This window comes from Agelaius phoeniceus, chromosome 6 (assembly GCF_051311805.1).
Source record: "Agelaius phoeniceus isolate bAgePho1 chromosome 6, bAgePho1.hap1, whole genome shotgun sequence".
NCBI classification, from domain to species: Eukaryota; Metazoa; Chordata; class Aves; order Passeriformes; family Icteridae; genus Agelaius; species Agelaius phoeniceus.
Window position 1 is genome coordinate 30,448,880 of NC_135270.1, and position 17,368 is coordinate 30,466,247.

General features: G+C 39.9%; 1 protein-coding gene across 3 annotated transcripts in view; it reads left to right on the forward strand.

The window, feature by feature from the left end:
* Positions 1-11: 11 nt before the first annotated feature.
* DCAF5 (DDB1 and CUL4 associated factor 5) overlaps positions 12-17,368 on the forward strand; it is a 67,141-nt gene continuing 49,784 nt past the window's right edge. Inside the window, exons 1-4 of one of the 3 annotated variants that reach the window (XM_054634253.2) lie at positions 12-242; positions 9,661-9,804; positions 14,028-14,064; positions 16,515-16,654. In XM_054634253.2, coding sequence (XP_054490228.1) covers positions 29-242; positions 9,661-9,804; positions 14,028-14,064; positions 16,515-16,654 — 535 coding nt within the window. In that variant the 5' untranslated portion in view covers positions 12-28. Of the gene's footprint in view, positions 243-277; positions 407-9,110; positions 9,364-9,660; positions 9,805-14,027; positions 14,065-16,514; positions 16,655-17,368 lie in introns of those variants that run through there. The other 2 variants (XM_077180301.1, XM_054634254.2) reach the window with 2 other exon arrangements.

Consider the following 17,368-nt stretch of genomic DNA (forward strand, 5'->3'; position numbering starts at 1 on the left):
AGCGGCGGGGAGCGGCGCAGGCGGCAGCATGAGGAGGAGAGGCAGCCGGGGGGGCAGCATGCGGTCGGTGGTGGGGTTCCTGTCCCAGCGGGGCTTGGAGGGGGACCCCCTGCTCACCCACGACTTCCAGCGAAGACGCCTGCGGGGCTGCAGGAACCTCTACAAGAAGGACCTCCTGGGCCACTTCGGCTGTGTCAATGCCATTGAATTCTCCAACAATGGAGGCCAGTGGCTGGTCTCAGGTAAAGCGAACGCTCTCGTCCCTCGCCCCCTTCCGCCACCCCCTCCCCAGGAAGCATCTTCCTCCCCGGCCGCCTCCCCTGCGGCCCGGGGGAGGGAAGCCGCGGCAGCGCTGCTCAGAGCCGTTTGCCAAATCCACCGGTGCCCGGGAATGATGTTTTCTCAAGTAGGGATCTAAAATGGTTGACAGGTTTTAAATTCTACTATTATCGGGGGGGAGCCCTGGTCAAAGTTTTTACGAGAGTGTTTCCTGGGCGCTGGGGGTGGGAGCTAGGGGTGCCCCTTTATTTGATGGCTCGCGTGTCTTTCCTCTTAAAAGAGGATTTTCTTATTTTGGGGGGATGACGACGGGGAGAAGAAGCATCCCCGCGGCGCTCATTGTAGGCACAGAGTGACATTTGTCAGCGCCGTGCCCCGGGCCGGGGGTCAGCAATCGCTGCCGGGGGCGGGCGGCGGCCCCGAGTTTGGCTGGGGGGGCTGCAGTACCACTCGGCATCGGGCGGGAACAGGATCGGTTTAATCGAGGGACTGGTCACTTTGGGGCCACCCCCACCCCATCTTGTTTTGGGGGAGGGGAGTCGGGTTTTGTTTTGTTCCTCCTCCCTCTCCTTGCAGGGCGCGTTTGTGAAAGAGGGGGATATATTTGTGGTGATGGTTTTTGGCTTAAGGTCCCCTCTGTTGCCTGCCCGGGGCTGAGGGAGCCGTAGGGGTGGGGGATGCTGTCAGGTAGGAGGGAGGCGAGGGCTTGACATCAGCTGCGACACCGAGGACGGGGAAAAGCTCTGCACCCCCAGCTAGGGAGGGGCTGCGGGGCTCGGCGGCCGGCTGACCGCCTCCCCCCACCCCAGCAGCGCTTGGTGCAGGTGCCTCTTCCTGCTTCCCCGCCTCCGGGCTCCGAGGGGCGGCAGGGGAAGGAGGCAACTTGAGGCCGGGGCCTGGCCGGGCGCTGCAGGCCGCGGTCTCCTCGGGCGGCTCTTAGCGACAGGCCGGGGAATCGCGGGCCGATCCCGCCCGCGGCGCCCCGGGGGCTCGGCCGCTCAGGGGTCGCGGCGCTCTTCTCCCGCCAAGCCCTCGGACCCCGCGCACCTCTGCGAGGGGACAGAGACCATTGAGCGGCGGGGAGGGAGCTGCCGGCCCCGGAGGGACCGCTCGTAACGCGCCCCCCCGGGCAGGGCAGGGCCGCCGAGCGCGGTGTCCATTGCAGGCCGCGGTCGGGGGGCGTTGTGTCCCGGCCGCCCCTCGCCCCCGGGGACAGCGGGCTGCAGGGAGCGGCCCCCCCTGCCCTGCTCTCCTGCGGCTGGGGCTGCCCACAGAGGCCGGGCAGCAGCGGGAAAGGCCCGTTCCCCGTCGTGTGGGGCAGCTGCCCTCGGGGGAATTGCAGAGGTCCTTGGCAGCTCTGTGGAGAGTGGTCTCGCTTGCCAGGGGTTTGCTGACCTGGTTATTAACCGAGGGCCTCGGTTTTGCCTGTCTACCTTGTGAGCAGCGACAGGGCTACTGAGGAGTGTGATGGGGGCATGGCTGAGCAGTGTACTGCCTTACCGTGGTGTCTGGGCAGAGCTGAAGTGTATCACACAATAGTATCAGTAATAACTTCAAAGAGCATTCAATAAAAAGTTTTTGTGACTGGTTACTTTTAAGCAAGGGCAGAATAGAAACCCTGTATAAACATGGAGTGGAAGCTGATACACTGAAACCTTCTTAAATTTAACATTCTTACCTGAAGAAACTTCAAGCATATTTCCAGTGATTTCTGAGTGTCCATGAAGGATCTTAGTGTTACTGTTAGGGATTCTTTTATCTTTATGCACATGCTGCTTCTGAGATATGCATCCATTTAGCTTGTGAATATATGTGTGTATACATACATACACACATATATATATAAACATGAGTGTGTATTGGAAAGGGAATGCTAATTCACCCATTCTAAAGTTCCCGATTGTCCCAGTTGTTATACTGGTTTGTACTGGTCCTTCTTCAGTAGAAAGCAGAGTGATATATTTTTACTTATTAAGTGCTACAGAGAGCTCAAGTGTGTCTGCTTTTTTTTTTTTTTAATTATTTTCCATAATAACTGATGGAAACACCACTAGTATTTTCTGTTCTTCTTGCTCAAGAAGGCCTCAGGATGTACTTTAGGTTTTGCCATATCATCAATGCACTTACCTATATTGACATCCATTCTTTAGGCATAAGCATAAACAGTTCAGGGCTGAAATGGACTTTTAAGAATTAATTTTGTTCAAACTGCCTGAATCAAGGTAGTTGCAGTGAAAGAATGAAGGCAGAGTTCACATCTAGTGAATATCTTAAAAGTGTATGTAAAAGGAAGGCTTTCAAGCAATGTTCAGTTTTCTATTTCCTAGCTTTTCATAGAGCTTCAGGATGTTCAAAGAGGGTAAGGTTTTCCTCCATATGTAGTATTTATGTGGTGCTGGAGTTCTACCCTCCTAAAAAAAAAAAAATATTACATGTGCTAGCAGTGCACAACTTTGGGACAACCAAGAACAGATGACCTTAAGTTTGACCTTGTACTGATGCCCTGAGAAAATGAAGAGCTCTAATTATGCTAACTTTCTTTTTTAAAAGCTTCATGCTATCCATGATTACCATAATATCTAGAATGCTTTATGGGCCATAGCAACAGCATGCAGGTGCTTTGTGCTTCAGTCAAGAACAAGAAATTAAAAGGCAAAATATTTCTGGATACTCTGTTAAATTGCACACCATTATAAGACTAAGCTTCATTAAAATTATACTCAAAGCACTCCTCCATACTTGATCCTGAAGCTCTGAGAAATAGCAACAGCAGGAAGAAAAGTGATGAGGAAAGGAAGGGTGTAAGCAACCTCTACTCTGAAGTTTTGTAGAAAACTTGCTTCTAAAGACTTCCAAATACAGATAAAGCCTTAGAATTGGTGGCATGAGGGTCTCTCATCCCTCCAAATAGTCAGCATAGAGAAGTAAGGATGAGCTGTTGGAAGCTTCTAACCGTATGAATTACAGCTGAGAGAGTCAACAGCTATATTGGAGTGCATGAAAAGGGAGAGTGCAAGCAGTCTTTTCAGTTGTTCAATCTTAAGTAATATGTATATTCTTAACCTAGAGAGTCTCCTTTGGCTGATTGACTAGTTAACAACATAAACCTTGTTAGAGCTGTTTGAAGTACAACTGGTACAGTGCATTCATAGTGGCTATACCAATGCCATTGAAATACTAGCCTGCATCCAAGTTAGTGCTGTTCTCATCACTTGGCTGGAATACTTTCCTTGGGTAGGTGTCCCACTTGTTTGGTTTTTTTTCTTTGTTTTTTTAATGTGTCTCCCAGAAGCAAGTCTGTAAGGCTAATGATTACTGTTTCAGTAAACAATTCAAACTGCTTAAACAGGGTTTGTTATTGCAGTTACAGATAATTTTCCTGTTAGGATTATTGAGAGAACTTTGGTGTGGACAAGCCTCAGCAGGCCCTCCGAAAGCATGTTTGAAACTTTTTAGTATCTTAACTTCTTTAAATCTTGTATTGGAAAGTACATGTTTAATAGTATTTATTTTTGTTCTTAACCATGTTTCAAAGTAAAAATTTGAGGTCCACAGATTGAATTGGAGGCCAGTCTAGAGGTTCTTTCTGTGCCTGTGTGACACCTCAACAGTGTCACTTTATAGAGGGGAGGAAGGGCAGAGATTAATGTTTTGGAACAGGGGTGCTAGAAGAAGGGACTGGCATAAGGACAAGAATTTTTAATAATTGAAATAATTGGAAGGAGAAGGTAGACACGCAGGAGAAGATGTAGTGTGACAAGCATAAAAAAACTACCTGTAGAATGACACTAGGGAAGAGGAAAGCTTAACATACAAAAAATGTCAAAATGGATTGAAACTGGTTAAAACTTGCTTCTGGGTGGAGTTGAATGATTCTATTGGGCAAAATGTGTCTTTGCAACACTTTACATACTAGATAGTGTTTTTAACAGCTTGAGAAACGTGTGACTGTCCATGCATGGAAATTAAAGTTACTGTGCAGTGGTATGCACAGTACCACACATTTGCCAAGCATCTCCTGCAATTTCACTTCTTAAAACTCAGCTTTACTTGGTCTGTGTAATAGTCTTCCATCCTTAGGTTTGGTGGATATGTTTTCCTGTTTGTTTATCTGACTGTCATTTTTCATGCCTGCTATCTTCTATAAACATGAGTATCTTTATCAGAACCTCCCACTTTTTTTTTTTTTTTCATACTTTAAACTGCATGTTCAAGATAACTTCTGGGAAGTACTGTAATTTTCTTTTGGCTTTTTTTTTTCCTCCTACCAGATAATGCAAAAGTTAATAGCTGCTCTAAGATCCTAAATTTCTGAGGGTGCTAGAAAGTATTGGAAATGCATCTGTCATTTAGTTTTTACATAAATCTGAAGGAACATGAGCCTAAAATGGGAATGAGGTGACTTTAGCAAAAGTTGTTGAGTTTTACTTCTGAATAAGGAGACTGTGTATCAAGTATGTTTTAAGGAGGAATGCTCTGATCTTTGTTTGTTTGTATGAAACAGAATTCTGTGTGAAGAGGGATATTAGGTTCAGTTACTACATCATGTTTTAATTAATGTTTGAGAAATTATAAAATTTCATGAAAGATAGGATCAGGCAGCAATAATTTCAGGAGATAGGAGTTGAAATTCAAGTTAATTAAGATACATTACATGGGGAAAAAATGTCATGTGTTTTGAGAGGGACAAGTGCAACCTAAAGCATGTGAATAAAAATGGTTGACTCTACAAATACACCATGGAGCCCAGCCCATAGTCATGTAGAAAAGGATCCAAATGTATAAATATCACAACATAAATATGATCAGACATGACAAAGCATGTGAAGTAAACCTGCTGTGGTGCTGTTGGGGCCTCAAATGGAGTGCTGTGCTCAGTTTTGGGCACTGTACTTTGAGAAAGATTTGCCCAGACTGAGAAAATTCAGAAGAGGGCATGAATAATGATCAGAGGCCCAGAAAAATGAAATGGTGAAAGAAAGGGGCCCATTTAGTCTGCAGAAAGAACAGCTGAGTAGAAATGCAAGTCCTGAGCTGCATAAAGGTGGTTTTAATTATCATTATGTGAAGTTGTAAACTCTTTTTTTTTGTCTAGTGGGAATAGGATGAAGAAATGATCTCAAATTGGAGGAAGAAAGATTTTAGGATGCTGTTTGATCTTGCACTTTCTCTTCATCCTGTAACTCATTCACTTATTTCTCCTCTTCATTGTTTGCACTGTGGCACTTTCGTAATTTAAAGCCTGAAACTGGTATGATGGAAGCATCTGATCAGGGGGACAGAATAGGCAGGGAGAGGTTGTTTGTCTGTCTGCTGCTTTTCCGTCAGGTCAGCTTCTTTAGTTTACCATGTGCGTGAATGGCCGCTGAATCTGATGGAGGGGAAAGTAGCAGGAGCACATGGCAAGGGGGAGTGGGATTATATGTAATGTCAAACTGCACCCTTAGGCTTGGTATTATAATAGGCTAATCTGCCTAATGGCAGGGATAAAGAAAAACTGAAAAAGGCTGCCTGAGGAAGGTATGAAATCTACCTCAGCAGTGTTTTTCTAAGAGCAAACTAGAGACTTTTCTTCTGGGAATAATTCTGACAGAGCCTGGCCTTTTGCCTTTGGCTAAGGCCAACTAAGTGATCAGCTTCTTGAAATACCGTCCAGTCCTGTTTTCTGTGATTCATGCAACTTCTGAATTAGTCTTACAAGCAGTAAGACTAATCTTTTATGTTATGGTTTAGAAGTATTGCCCACTTGCCATGAAGGTTCTTTTAGCAAGTGGACCTGGTATATAGGAGATAAAGGGGTTTTGTGGTCTTGAGCTTTGTCCTCAATCAGCAAGGTTAATGCACTTAAAAACTGCAGTTTTTCAGTACTGACTGGTATGATTTTGAAGTGCTTCTGTTGGCACACAGGAGCTCAAGTGTGTTTCATGAGCTATGCAGATACTGTTTGGACTAGATTTACCTTTGGCAAGGGTATGCTCCGGCCCCCTTCAAACTATTCTAGGTCTAAAATTAGTAGATTTCTCTTACTGTGTCTCTGGTTTTGAAAGTTTCTACAGGTTTGACCCTGCTCCTGTGATGATCACTGAAGTACTTGACTAATTAAATACTTTTAAATGTGGTTCCTTTCTGTAAAATAACTGTACAATGGCATTGTGTAGTTCTTAGCTGGGTCACACAAACTTTTACTTTTCAAATTGTCAGTCATACAGTCCCAAACAGAAGCTGCAAAATAAGGCGAAAGTGAAGCTATTTCCACATTATAGATGTTGAACTTACTGTTTCTCGCACCATGGACTGAAAAATTACAAATTCTCTGTGGATCTTCAATTTCCAGAAAATCCACATGTGGAGCCTTGCTAAGGTATTTGAACATTAAGCCATTTATCCAGGTGTTCCAGATATGATCATTGTCTATGCTCTATATTATTTTAAGAATGTGGCTTCCACTTCAGTTGTAGAGTTGATGTACATGCACAATAAATTCACCATAAATTGAGGGCACTTTAATTAACCAGCATTTGCCAATCTACTGCACAGAACAAATGCTACAGACTTGAAGTTTCCTATAATTCTCAGACTTGTAACTTATGTTGCATAATATGTATGTAGTTTGTGTCTGATGAATCATAGTTCCTTTCTACAGAGCATAAATACTATATATTCACATTTTCTTTACTTTCTCCCTGTATACCTGCCCATACATGTACATCTCCCTCCTTTCTTCCTTCTTATGGTAAGAGTCAGGTTTGGGTGATGGAGATTGCATTTGCTGGTTTCTGTCACTTGAGACTTGCCTTTTCTTAGGTATTATTTGCCTGTGACTTAACACAGATTGTTCTCTTGTGTGAGGCTGTAGGGATTGCTGAAGTGTCTTGTTTGCCACAAATCCTCCGTGGCCCAACACATTGGGTAACTTTTTCTTTCTGGTGGAACTGGCCTTGAGTCAGAAGTATTTCTAGAATAGCTAAATTGGAATTAGAAGGGAACACACTTTCAACACAGTAATGTTATTATTTTGTTAAACTTTTATGTCTCAGTGGAATATGAGAGGAATAAAACTGAGCAGTGAGCAGGTGTAGAAGTTCCCAAAGACAATACGTAGAGAATACATAGATGGAGGAGGGACAGCACTGCATGAGTGTGGAGAGCATTTAAAAGCTCCTAAGATATGGAATGTGCCACCACCAAAGTTTCATGGAAATCTAGGTGTTTGGTAGAGGGAGACATTTGTATTCAATAGGAAAAGTAGTTTCCAAGGCAAACATGTACTAAGGTATAGGACTTATAAAATAGTAGGTAGTGGCAACTTTTCACACTATCAAACACTTTTTCTGCACAGGTTGCAAATTATCCTACTCCTGCCATGCTGTATGTGTGCTGGGAACCACAGTAATGCTTGTTTTATATAGATATCTTAATTATTTTATTTTTATCTGGACAGTGGTTGGTGGAAATGATTATGAGTTTACTGTTAAAGTGAGACACCAAGATGGCTATGCTGTTAGGTAGGAAGATGCATAGACTTTCTGCACTGGTTTTGCAAATTAGTTTGCTATAGTAACAAATAACAACAATATGTTACTATGTTTTGCCCTGAAATGTCTTTTATAGAAGGCAATAAATGAAGTCTGATAGAAGCAATGTTGGCGTTCACCTGTGTTAAATGCTGCTTAAATATTTTTTCAGGTAGTGATAACAATATGACGTGGTGGTGGGCAGCTTTGGGAAGTAGTTACGTTCAGTGTGACAGTTACTTCTTGATCTTAACTCGAATATTGTGGTCATATGTTTCAACACTCATGTATTTCTATGTCTCCTTATTATAAGCTCATCTGCAATCACTAGAGTGCAAATACAACTTTCTCTCCTATTTCTAGACAGAAAGGAATCTAAGTTTCCAACGTTTAGTTGACCATAAATTACTGTGAGATTTTTGGATCCATCAAATTTGACTCGTTCATAGTAGCTATCAAATGCACCACAAATCTTTGTATCATGTACTCTTGTTTGATGTGTGAAGTACAAAATCAGGAGGAGGAATGCACAATTTCATGGAGCACGGGTAATCATAACATGCTGCTGTACTGTCTATCAAAGTGTCATAAAATCTGTTAGGAGACTCAAAGGCTGAGAGACTGTTTACTTGTAGGATGTTTGACATAACTCAGTTCCACAGGAAAATTTCTTAATAGCAACATATGATGTGAAAATTCTAAGAAACCTGATTAACAGTAGTAATGAAATCTATTTATGCATTTACTTGTTTTGTAAGTAAACAGCAGGCCAAGTAATTTTGGTTTGTTTTTGTTTTTCTTTCTTTTTGATGCCTTTGTCCTCTGGATAGCAGCTCAAAAGGCTCTGAGTTTAGGCTTTTGCTTGTGCAAAGAATAAGTAAAACGTTTTAACTGTAATCAGCATGTTTCTGGTGTCACTTTTCAATTCTGATGCCATTCTCTTTCATTTGTTATAAAAAACAGATACAAAAAATATTTTGAGTCTGACTTGGAGAAACCTTATTCAGATTTTACATGTATTTAAAATTGCTGCTGAGAATGCTGACCAGTACAATAGTATCTTGATTTTTTTTCTTTTACTAATAAATTCTAACTTAATGCAGTTGAAGCACAAACAGTCTGATAGTTATTTTATATATAACTGTTTGCCATACAGAGAAGGAAGCACTTAGAGCTCTGAACTGAAACTGCATGTAGGCAAACAATTAGGAGTACAGCAAGATGTAAAGCAAGAGATTTGAACTTCCTTTCCAGGTACTCTCTTTGTCAGGATTTCACCTCAGAAATATCTGTCTTAACCTTTACAGGTCAGAAAACTGGCGTAACTGTGTGTGCTGAAGACTTCTGAATGCTTCAGTAATTTTTTTTATCTTTTATCAGTCCTGAGCCAACCTATGCTATGAAAGGTTTGCAAAGACTGCTGGAGGATATATAGTTGTCAGTGAAAGGGAGAAAAAGTTCATGTTTTGTGAATAACATAAGCAATGCTGGCAACAAGGAGTTGGTGTAGAAGCATATGTGGATTTGGCATGTAATTCATCTACAGCTTGCCATGGAATTTTACATAGCAGTAAGTTTCTGAGTTTCCAGGTTGCTCTAGGTTGTCACTATGTGTTGGCAGAATGGCAACTGTTTAATTCAAACTTTTCCTGCTGATTGCTCTGTTGTCATTAATTTTAATTGAATACCTGACTGCATGACATCTTAATGTAAATGTGTTCCTATATATCCAAGAAGGCATATATTTTTTATGCTAATTAAGGTGTTAGCAAAGCTTTCTATGAATAGTTGCAGAGTTAAATAATTTGTCTATAATCAATTTACACATGGCTCAGGCAGTAATGTACATTTCCTTTATTTCTTCCAGGAGGGGATGACCGCCGAGTCTTACTTTGGCATATGGAAGAAGCCATCCACTCAAGAGTCAAACCAGTTCAGCTGAAAGGGGAGCATCACTCTAACATCTTCTGCCTAGCTTTTAACAGTGGCAATACTAAAGTGTTCTCTGGAGGTAAGGAAGGAAGAGCACCCCAATTTCACATGAATATGTATTCTGAATGCCTTGGAGTAGATGCCATGAGGGAATGAGTGAGATCTTGCCCCACATGAGATCTGGAAGGTGTTCTTAATCAGCAATTGTAATTTTTTTGGGAACAGGGAATCCTTTAGCTAGCAGAACATTTTCAATTTTGTCATGTGTTTTTTCAAACCCTGATGTAAGCTCATCCTGTCTTGAACCATCATCAGAATCCTGGGTCCAGTCTTCCTCTACTTGTGCTAAAGACTGTGGAAAACATTGTCTCTGTTACTCCCTCTTAACTGTACTTAGAGCAGACCCTGCATTCTCTCTGGCACTCAAGCCTGATGCTTGAAAATCTTTTCTGCTGATGTCTGATTTCAATGCACCCTTAGATGGCTCATGAAGGACTATTGCCATCTATTGGTGGCTGATATTTTCTTAGACCCTGTTTCAGTTCTTACTGGTAAGCCTCTGCCTTTTAGAGCTGTTGGCACATTGGGCTCTGATAACCCTTGATGCTCTCATTTCTTTTTAATATAAATCTACTTTTTAATAGAAAATATAATTCGGTCTGAAAACTTAGGTAAGGGAAGTGGACATATACTTGTTCTGGGGAAATAATTTCTGTAATTTAGATCCATTTCACCACTTGATTTTTAAAGTGTTGTGATAGGCAGGAAAATTGAATTGAGAAGAAAAAGGCACAAAAGTGTCAATGCAGTCGAGGTCGAGTGCCATTTTCTGCTGTACTTCATTTCCATGATCTAACATGGTCACAGAATAGGTGAGAATTTGTATCTTTTGTCAGTATGCCCATTAACATACAGCTAGACTTACTTTGGGTACTATGAGACTCCTGGGTCAAAGCCTTTCATTACATTTTTGACCCAATATTTGTGAACTGTAAATCAATGCTAGAGATTGATTCTGAGTGCATGTGAATGGTGGAAACTTCTCATCATTCAATGTTGTGTTAAAATTATAATATCCCTTAGAAAAAGACATGACAAAGCTTAAGCTGGTGTCAAATTTCAGGGATGAAATTATTCAGTTATACTTCTCAGATGGAATAAACCCCTAGACTGTCAAATAGCGATGCCTATCTTCTTATTCTGCGGTCTTGTATTTGTTTTATGAGAAAAATAGCAGTACATGCTGTCTTCAAATGAATATATCTGCACAAGTGATTCCAGGGAATTCTGGGCCAGAGTCTCTTACTTTAGTTTGAATTCAGACAAATGGAACCTTACATGAATATTCAAGGAATGAAGAGTGCCAAATCTTGCTTGACCAGCTGGAGTGGTATTTTTTTCATGTCCAACTCAGCCCTCTGTCCATTGGGCTTTGCTGTCAGAGGCTGCTGTTTTCACAGGAAAGGCAGAAGAGTGTCGTGATTGTACCTTGTTACTGAAGTTAACACCTGCAGTTAAAGATTTATATAATTGATTATGGTGGATTTTTGCTAAGATGCCAGGTTAGATGAGCTGTGACAGCTGATGCACAGAGAAACTGGCCGTTCTCATATCTTTTTCCTCCTCCAGTTTGCATAAAAACACTGTGCCTCTGCCAGAAATTATTTCCATTGGAGGAGTCAGGAACTCTTTCAGTTCCTCCATCAAGATTCAGTGAGCTCATCTGCAAGGGCTAAGAGTCTGACTCTTGGATCCCTTGCAAAGAGTCATTTTGCTGCATGGCTTAGATGTACCATCTGTTTTATGTCTGCTGGTAAAATGGGGCTATCTATATTTATTCTCTCGATGTTCTGGGAGATTCTTAAAAAGTCTAAAAGAATTGTGGGTTCTAAGATCTACTGATTGTCACACAGTCACCTGAGTTTGGAGTTGTATTTAAATCATAGAAGTTGGAATACTTAAAAAATAATACTTAAAAATCCCCAAAATTAAAAATTGGCATATGTAAACTAGCACAAGTCACATGGAACTCAATTTATTCTGTAAATAAATGACTGCCAATGATTAATGACTGAGGATCTGATGACCTTTCTCTAAAGCAACTCTTGATAATAGAGAAGAAGGGATTTTCCACTTCAGTACAAATTGGATTGTATCCAAGGAATTTCAGCGCTCTTTGCTTTGAAGGAGCAAGCACCCCATGTAGCCATTACAAAAATGGAAGGCAGGAAGTGAGTGAACAATATTTTGCATGTAATCTCTGGAGGAAAAAACTGTCCCAAAAAAGTTCTCATCTCTGGAGAATTTTTTTGCCCTTCTCTGTCCACACACACTGAGAGTACAGCAACATTTGAAAAGCAAGATCCCTTCCTAGTAAACTGCATGGACTTTTTTTTTTATTTGCACTTAATGATAGGTATATGAAAAGCTGAAATTAACCTACAGGAAATTGAATTTGTTTTTTAGTGCTTATATGATAGATACGGGCTTTAGGCCACCTTAACTGTGCTCCTCTGTATGTGCTCTGTGGTATTTCACTCTTACAAGTTTAACTGAAGGGAATGGCAGATTCTTCCTGTCTTTCTGATTGTTTTAACTGCAGTTATCAAAACAAGAGAGATTATAAATGACACAGTTGTGTACACAATTATGACCCAGTTAGTCTCAATAAAGAATGAATTCTCCAGTGTTAAAGTAAAAACAGTGTAAGTGGGAATCCCCCTCTGGGTTGAACAGCAGTGGTGTTTTCTGCAGGGATGAATCCTTACCAGAAGCGTCCAGTTTGTTGTTAGATTTTTGTCACCACTTTCTCCTCCCACACACAGAACAGAGGAAAATAATGGTTATTCCACTCTCATTCTTTCTTTCCCATTTTGGAGCTTGTGATGGAAGGGAATTTGATCCCATGATGACTGGATGCCTGAAACCAAACAACTGGAATGATTCTTTTGTTCATACTGGGTGGAGACTGAAGAGTGTCTGCTGGAGGAAGTTTTGTCATTGGAGAAACTGAGCTGTGTTTTTCGCTGGTGAAATATGTAGGCACTAGAGTAGTTTTACTAGGGATAAACAGTGTGTAATAATATATAATGGGCAGATCTAAATACAATTAATGACCAAAGGACACTTGCACTTAAATGACTTGTTTATTGTACCTTGGAAAAGATGAGCTACTGCAGTAATCTAAGGCTGGCACGATTTTACTAGGAGCCTGGGCAAAGAGGAAATGGTTGTAGAAAATCTCATACCTCACTTGTCAAAGAGAAACTTTCTCATATTTCTCTGTTGAGACAGAATACAACCGAAATATGTATGGGACAAATGAAAATTGAGTCAATTGAACATTTAAGAATGTTCATAACATGAAATCTTGCTCCTTCTGAACCTCTGTCTTTAGTGTGCATTAGGAAAGCTTCGCAACTACAAAGATATACAGAGCATAAAAATATGACTTTGCTTTCTGGTTATGGTTTTTTTTTTCTGAATTAAATATAAAAGTGTGTGTGTGTGTCCTTAAATATTTCTAAAGAGGAGGTGCCAAATTTAGGTAATGAAATATTCAGCACATAGACTAAAAAAAAAAAAATCTGTTGTTATAGGTTGAAAAACTCTGCATGAGCTATTAGAATTACCTGGTGGCTGTGACCCTCTTAGCCTGTGCACATGTGGTTAGTTTTCATTGTATTCAATTGGTGTGATGAAAGTGACATGATTGTCTGGTGACTTGGTTTGGTTTTTGTTACTTGGTTTTGGGGGTTTTTTTTGTTACAGAAAAAATTACATTGCCTGCCATGTTCATGCCTTCTCAATGGTTGCAAAACCCTGAGTGCTGGCAGTGTTATCTGGCAATATTTGATCAGGGAGCCATATGCATTTCATTTATGACATCCCTTTTCACTTTTCACAATCTTTTTATGGAGCATCCTTTGAGCAGGAAGAAAGATGTATTTTCATCAGAGTTTAAAGTCTTCTGTTGCTTTATGTAATGGTCTTTATTTCAAATCTCAAAACTTAAGCTCAAACTGGACAAAGAATGATAAGTAACATATTTAAATAGAATTATTTGTTGAGCAGTAGCAGATGAAACAGGTTGGTGCATTTGATCATGACTGGCGATATCACATAGAACCTTTCATATAACTGAGCAGGGGTTAACCACGTAGGTACTGACCTGGTCTTCTCTATTTCAATATTGGTTTTGAAATTGTAAATTTTTTTTTAAAAAGTGGTTTGGGGTTTTTTCACAATAATGCTTTTTAACCACTAGAACATGGTGTTAATTGCTTATATTTCTCTTTTCAGGCAATGATGAACAAGTTATACTCCATGATGTTGAAAGGTAAATACACTGTGTTTCCACTGCTTCAAGAACTCCTTTAATGTCAACTCACTGGAGGCATTTTCTGTTTTAAATTAATGGTTTAGGAGAACCGTGTTTTAATACTGAAATTTGTTTTTTATTTATCTAAATTCCTAACTGGAACAAAGTATTTCCTATCACCCCATTTTCTTTTTCAGCACTTGGGTTCTGTATTATTTTCACCTCGGGAAAGAGAATGATTATTAAATATATATGCTCTCCTGCAGACAGCACAGTAGATTCTGAGTAGATTATTCTGGCACATAAACAACTGTTGGCACATACAGACTTCTTGTTTTTCAACAGACTCACCTGACCTGTGTTTAAGATGGCTAATGCTTGGCCTATCTAACTTCCTTTTTAAACTTTGGATGCAGCTGCCTGATTCTCCACACTGACATGCAGAATATTGCTTTTGGCACTTACTTTCTACCAAAACTGTAAAACAGTTGGGAATTGGGTTTTGTAGTGCTACATCAAGATTAGGCTGTTATTCAAAGTATAATTAATACAGTAGTGGTAATATACTGAATTGGACTTCTCTAGACATCATGTCTGCTGAGCTTACTGCTTTTGAAGTAAAAAAACATTAGAATTTTGGTCCGTACTAATAACTTCTACAGATTTAAGTGTTGACTGTTGATTTAACATGAACTCAAGAAAATAAAGAAAAAGCAGGAAGAGATATATGTAAGAATGGAGGTATAAAACCTTACATTTCTTTGAGTTTCCTGAGTAACATAATGTGGACTTATTTCTTGATGTGTTTGTCCAAAGCCCTTTGCATTGAATTGTTCAGTGTATATCTGCCTTCCATCCATCATGCCTTATGTCTGCATCTTGCATAAGTCTTACATGCAAGCTGGGCAAAAGTAACTTTGTCTTCTGTTCTGATGGTTTCTCAGGAATATAATTGTTTAGGGTTTGGTTTGTTTGGGGTTTTTTTTTGTTTGGTTTGGTTTGGTTGTTTTTGGTTGTTTTTGGGTTTGTTGGGGTTTTTTTGTTTGGTTGTTTTTGGGTTTTTTGTTGTTGTTTTTAACTTTTTAGGCCTTTTGGGAGAGGTGTTTTGTTTGGTTTTTTTTGGGGGGGGTGTGTGTTTGGTTTTGGGAGAGTTTTTTTGTTTGGTGTTCTGTTTTTCTTGTTTTAATTAAGCGTGGAAATGTCAGTTTTAGAAGCTGGTGTTTATTGTGTTCTGACTTTTTAAGATTCTACAAGATCTTTGTAATTTTTGCTTTTCTATATAACACATTTTTTCCTGCTGTGTCTTGTTTAGATGTTTTGATAAGTCTTTTTGATATGTGCATATTTTTAATGTGCTTTTGTTATCAGTTTTTTTTTTTTTAAAATATGCTAAGTCCAGTTGTAATCCATACAGAATTCCTTCCTCTAAGGCTATTTTGTATGATCTTTCAAAAGAAACCTTAGTAGACCAAATTCTGATTGATTTCTATGGAAAGTTAATCTCTTTTTCATGATAACACTTGATCTGTCAACTGCTTTTTTGTAACTTTAAATGACTTTTTCTGTTACTGCTTTCTTCCCCTTTTTTATTAATGGTCCCTGAGATAGAGTTAGTAGATCTGCCACTAGAAACATCATTTGCCATGTGAACAAAATGCTGATTTTATGTGGGATCTCTTTGGTGCTGTTTCCATGAGATATAGGGATAGTATATATAGTTTTTTCCCTAAAGAAATAAAGGGGCTTTTTAAAGGAAATGAAGCAGTCCCAGAATCTTCTGGTTTAGTATTTCAGTTTTTGACCTCTCCATACCACTATTCCAGCTTTTTAGATGATCTGAAACATTGGGAAAAGACTGGAGAATGTGCTTTTTCTTTTTTAATAGCTGTGGAACAGTTGAAATCTAGATATACTTTTGGGGGAATTATTTTTATTTTGTTGGGTTTTTTGCTGTTCTTTCATGGAAAGAACATGGAAAAATAAAGGTCTGGTAAATCCTGAAAACCAAAAAAAAACTTACTGAAAAAGCCATCTGGAAAATTGCTCTTATGCGAGTTTCAATTGAACTTTTGGACAAAACAAAAAGCTGTATTAAAGAATGAACTTCTGTCTTTTCCTTTTTACATTAAGTAGTAAAAATTTACTCCAGAGGTCCCAAGGCTTCTTTCCCTTTCCTATTACATCCTCCCAAACTTAAATCTAATGCATCATGTGTTCCGTAGCCTCTTGCAGGATAGGAAAATTTAATGCTTGGGTTTTATTTTGAGATTTTTTTTTCCCCTCATAGCATAAGTCACTATACATGGGTATTTTGTTTGGTTTTTACTCTAATTGAACACAAGGGTCTTCTTATAAAATTACAGAAACTTTGTCACAAAGTATTACTAGGTAGATAAAGCAGTAAATGCTTTGCTTTCTAAAACAATAGCAAAAGAAGGAAGAATGACTATGTTGTGTCTCTCTTCCAGCACGGAGACCTTGGATGTGTTTGCCCATGAGGATGCAGTGTACGGCCTTTCAGTGAGCCCAGTAAATGACAACATCTTTGCTAGCTCATCAGATGATGGCCGGGTCCTGATCTGGGACATCCGAGAGTCTTCCCATGGAGGTAAGATCTCTAGAAGGAAAATAGAATTGATGTAGGAAGAATTCAGGTAAGGCAAGGAAGAGAGAAGTTATGTTTATCTGGGACAGTTGATACAGTGAGTCTTGGACAAGGGTGAAAGTGAAGCATAATTCTTTTGGCCAGTGACTGGCAAGCCCTAGTCTTTACAGTTCTGTTACTGTTTTAAATGAGTACTTATAATTTTTATTAAAAATAGTGTTGAGCTGCTCCCTTCAGAAAAATGTTCATACTCCAGTGTATAAGAGCTACAATAGTGAATGAGCATAAGGAACAATAGAAAAGCAATCCCCCCGCTTTTCATTAAAATGACTTAGTGCCTCATTAGTTTAGCTCCTGTAATCTTTCTTTGACAGGCTGAAAGGCAACTTTTGATATCTTAGAAGAAAACCGTGGTGCCAATCTATTTATAATAAAGGTAGGAAGGAAAGCACCAGTAATTAGTGACTGATTAGTGAATGATTTGACTAAGGAAATATACACAAATTTAAAGTTTATTTTAAAACCCAGCCCCTTTGGCAATCTGATGTTTGTTTCTCCACTCAGCTGATGTAGGCCTTTACTTCTCAGTGGGGGCTGCCATTTTAATAACGCAGCCTTTTATGTCCCAGCAGGATTCTGATTTGATGATGCAAACATAGAAGGTCAGTTTTGATGTTAAACCTTATTTGGAGCTGCTGGCAGACCAGCAGCAATTTC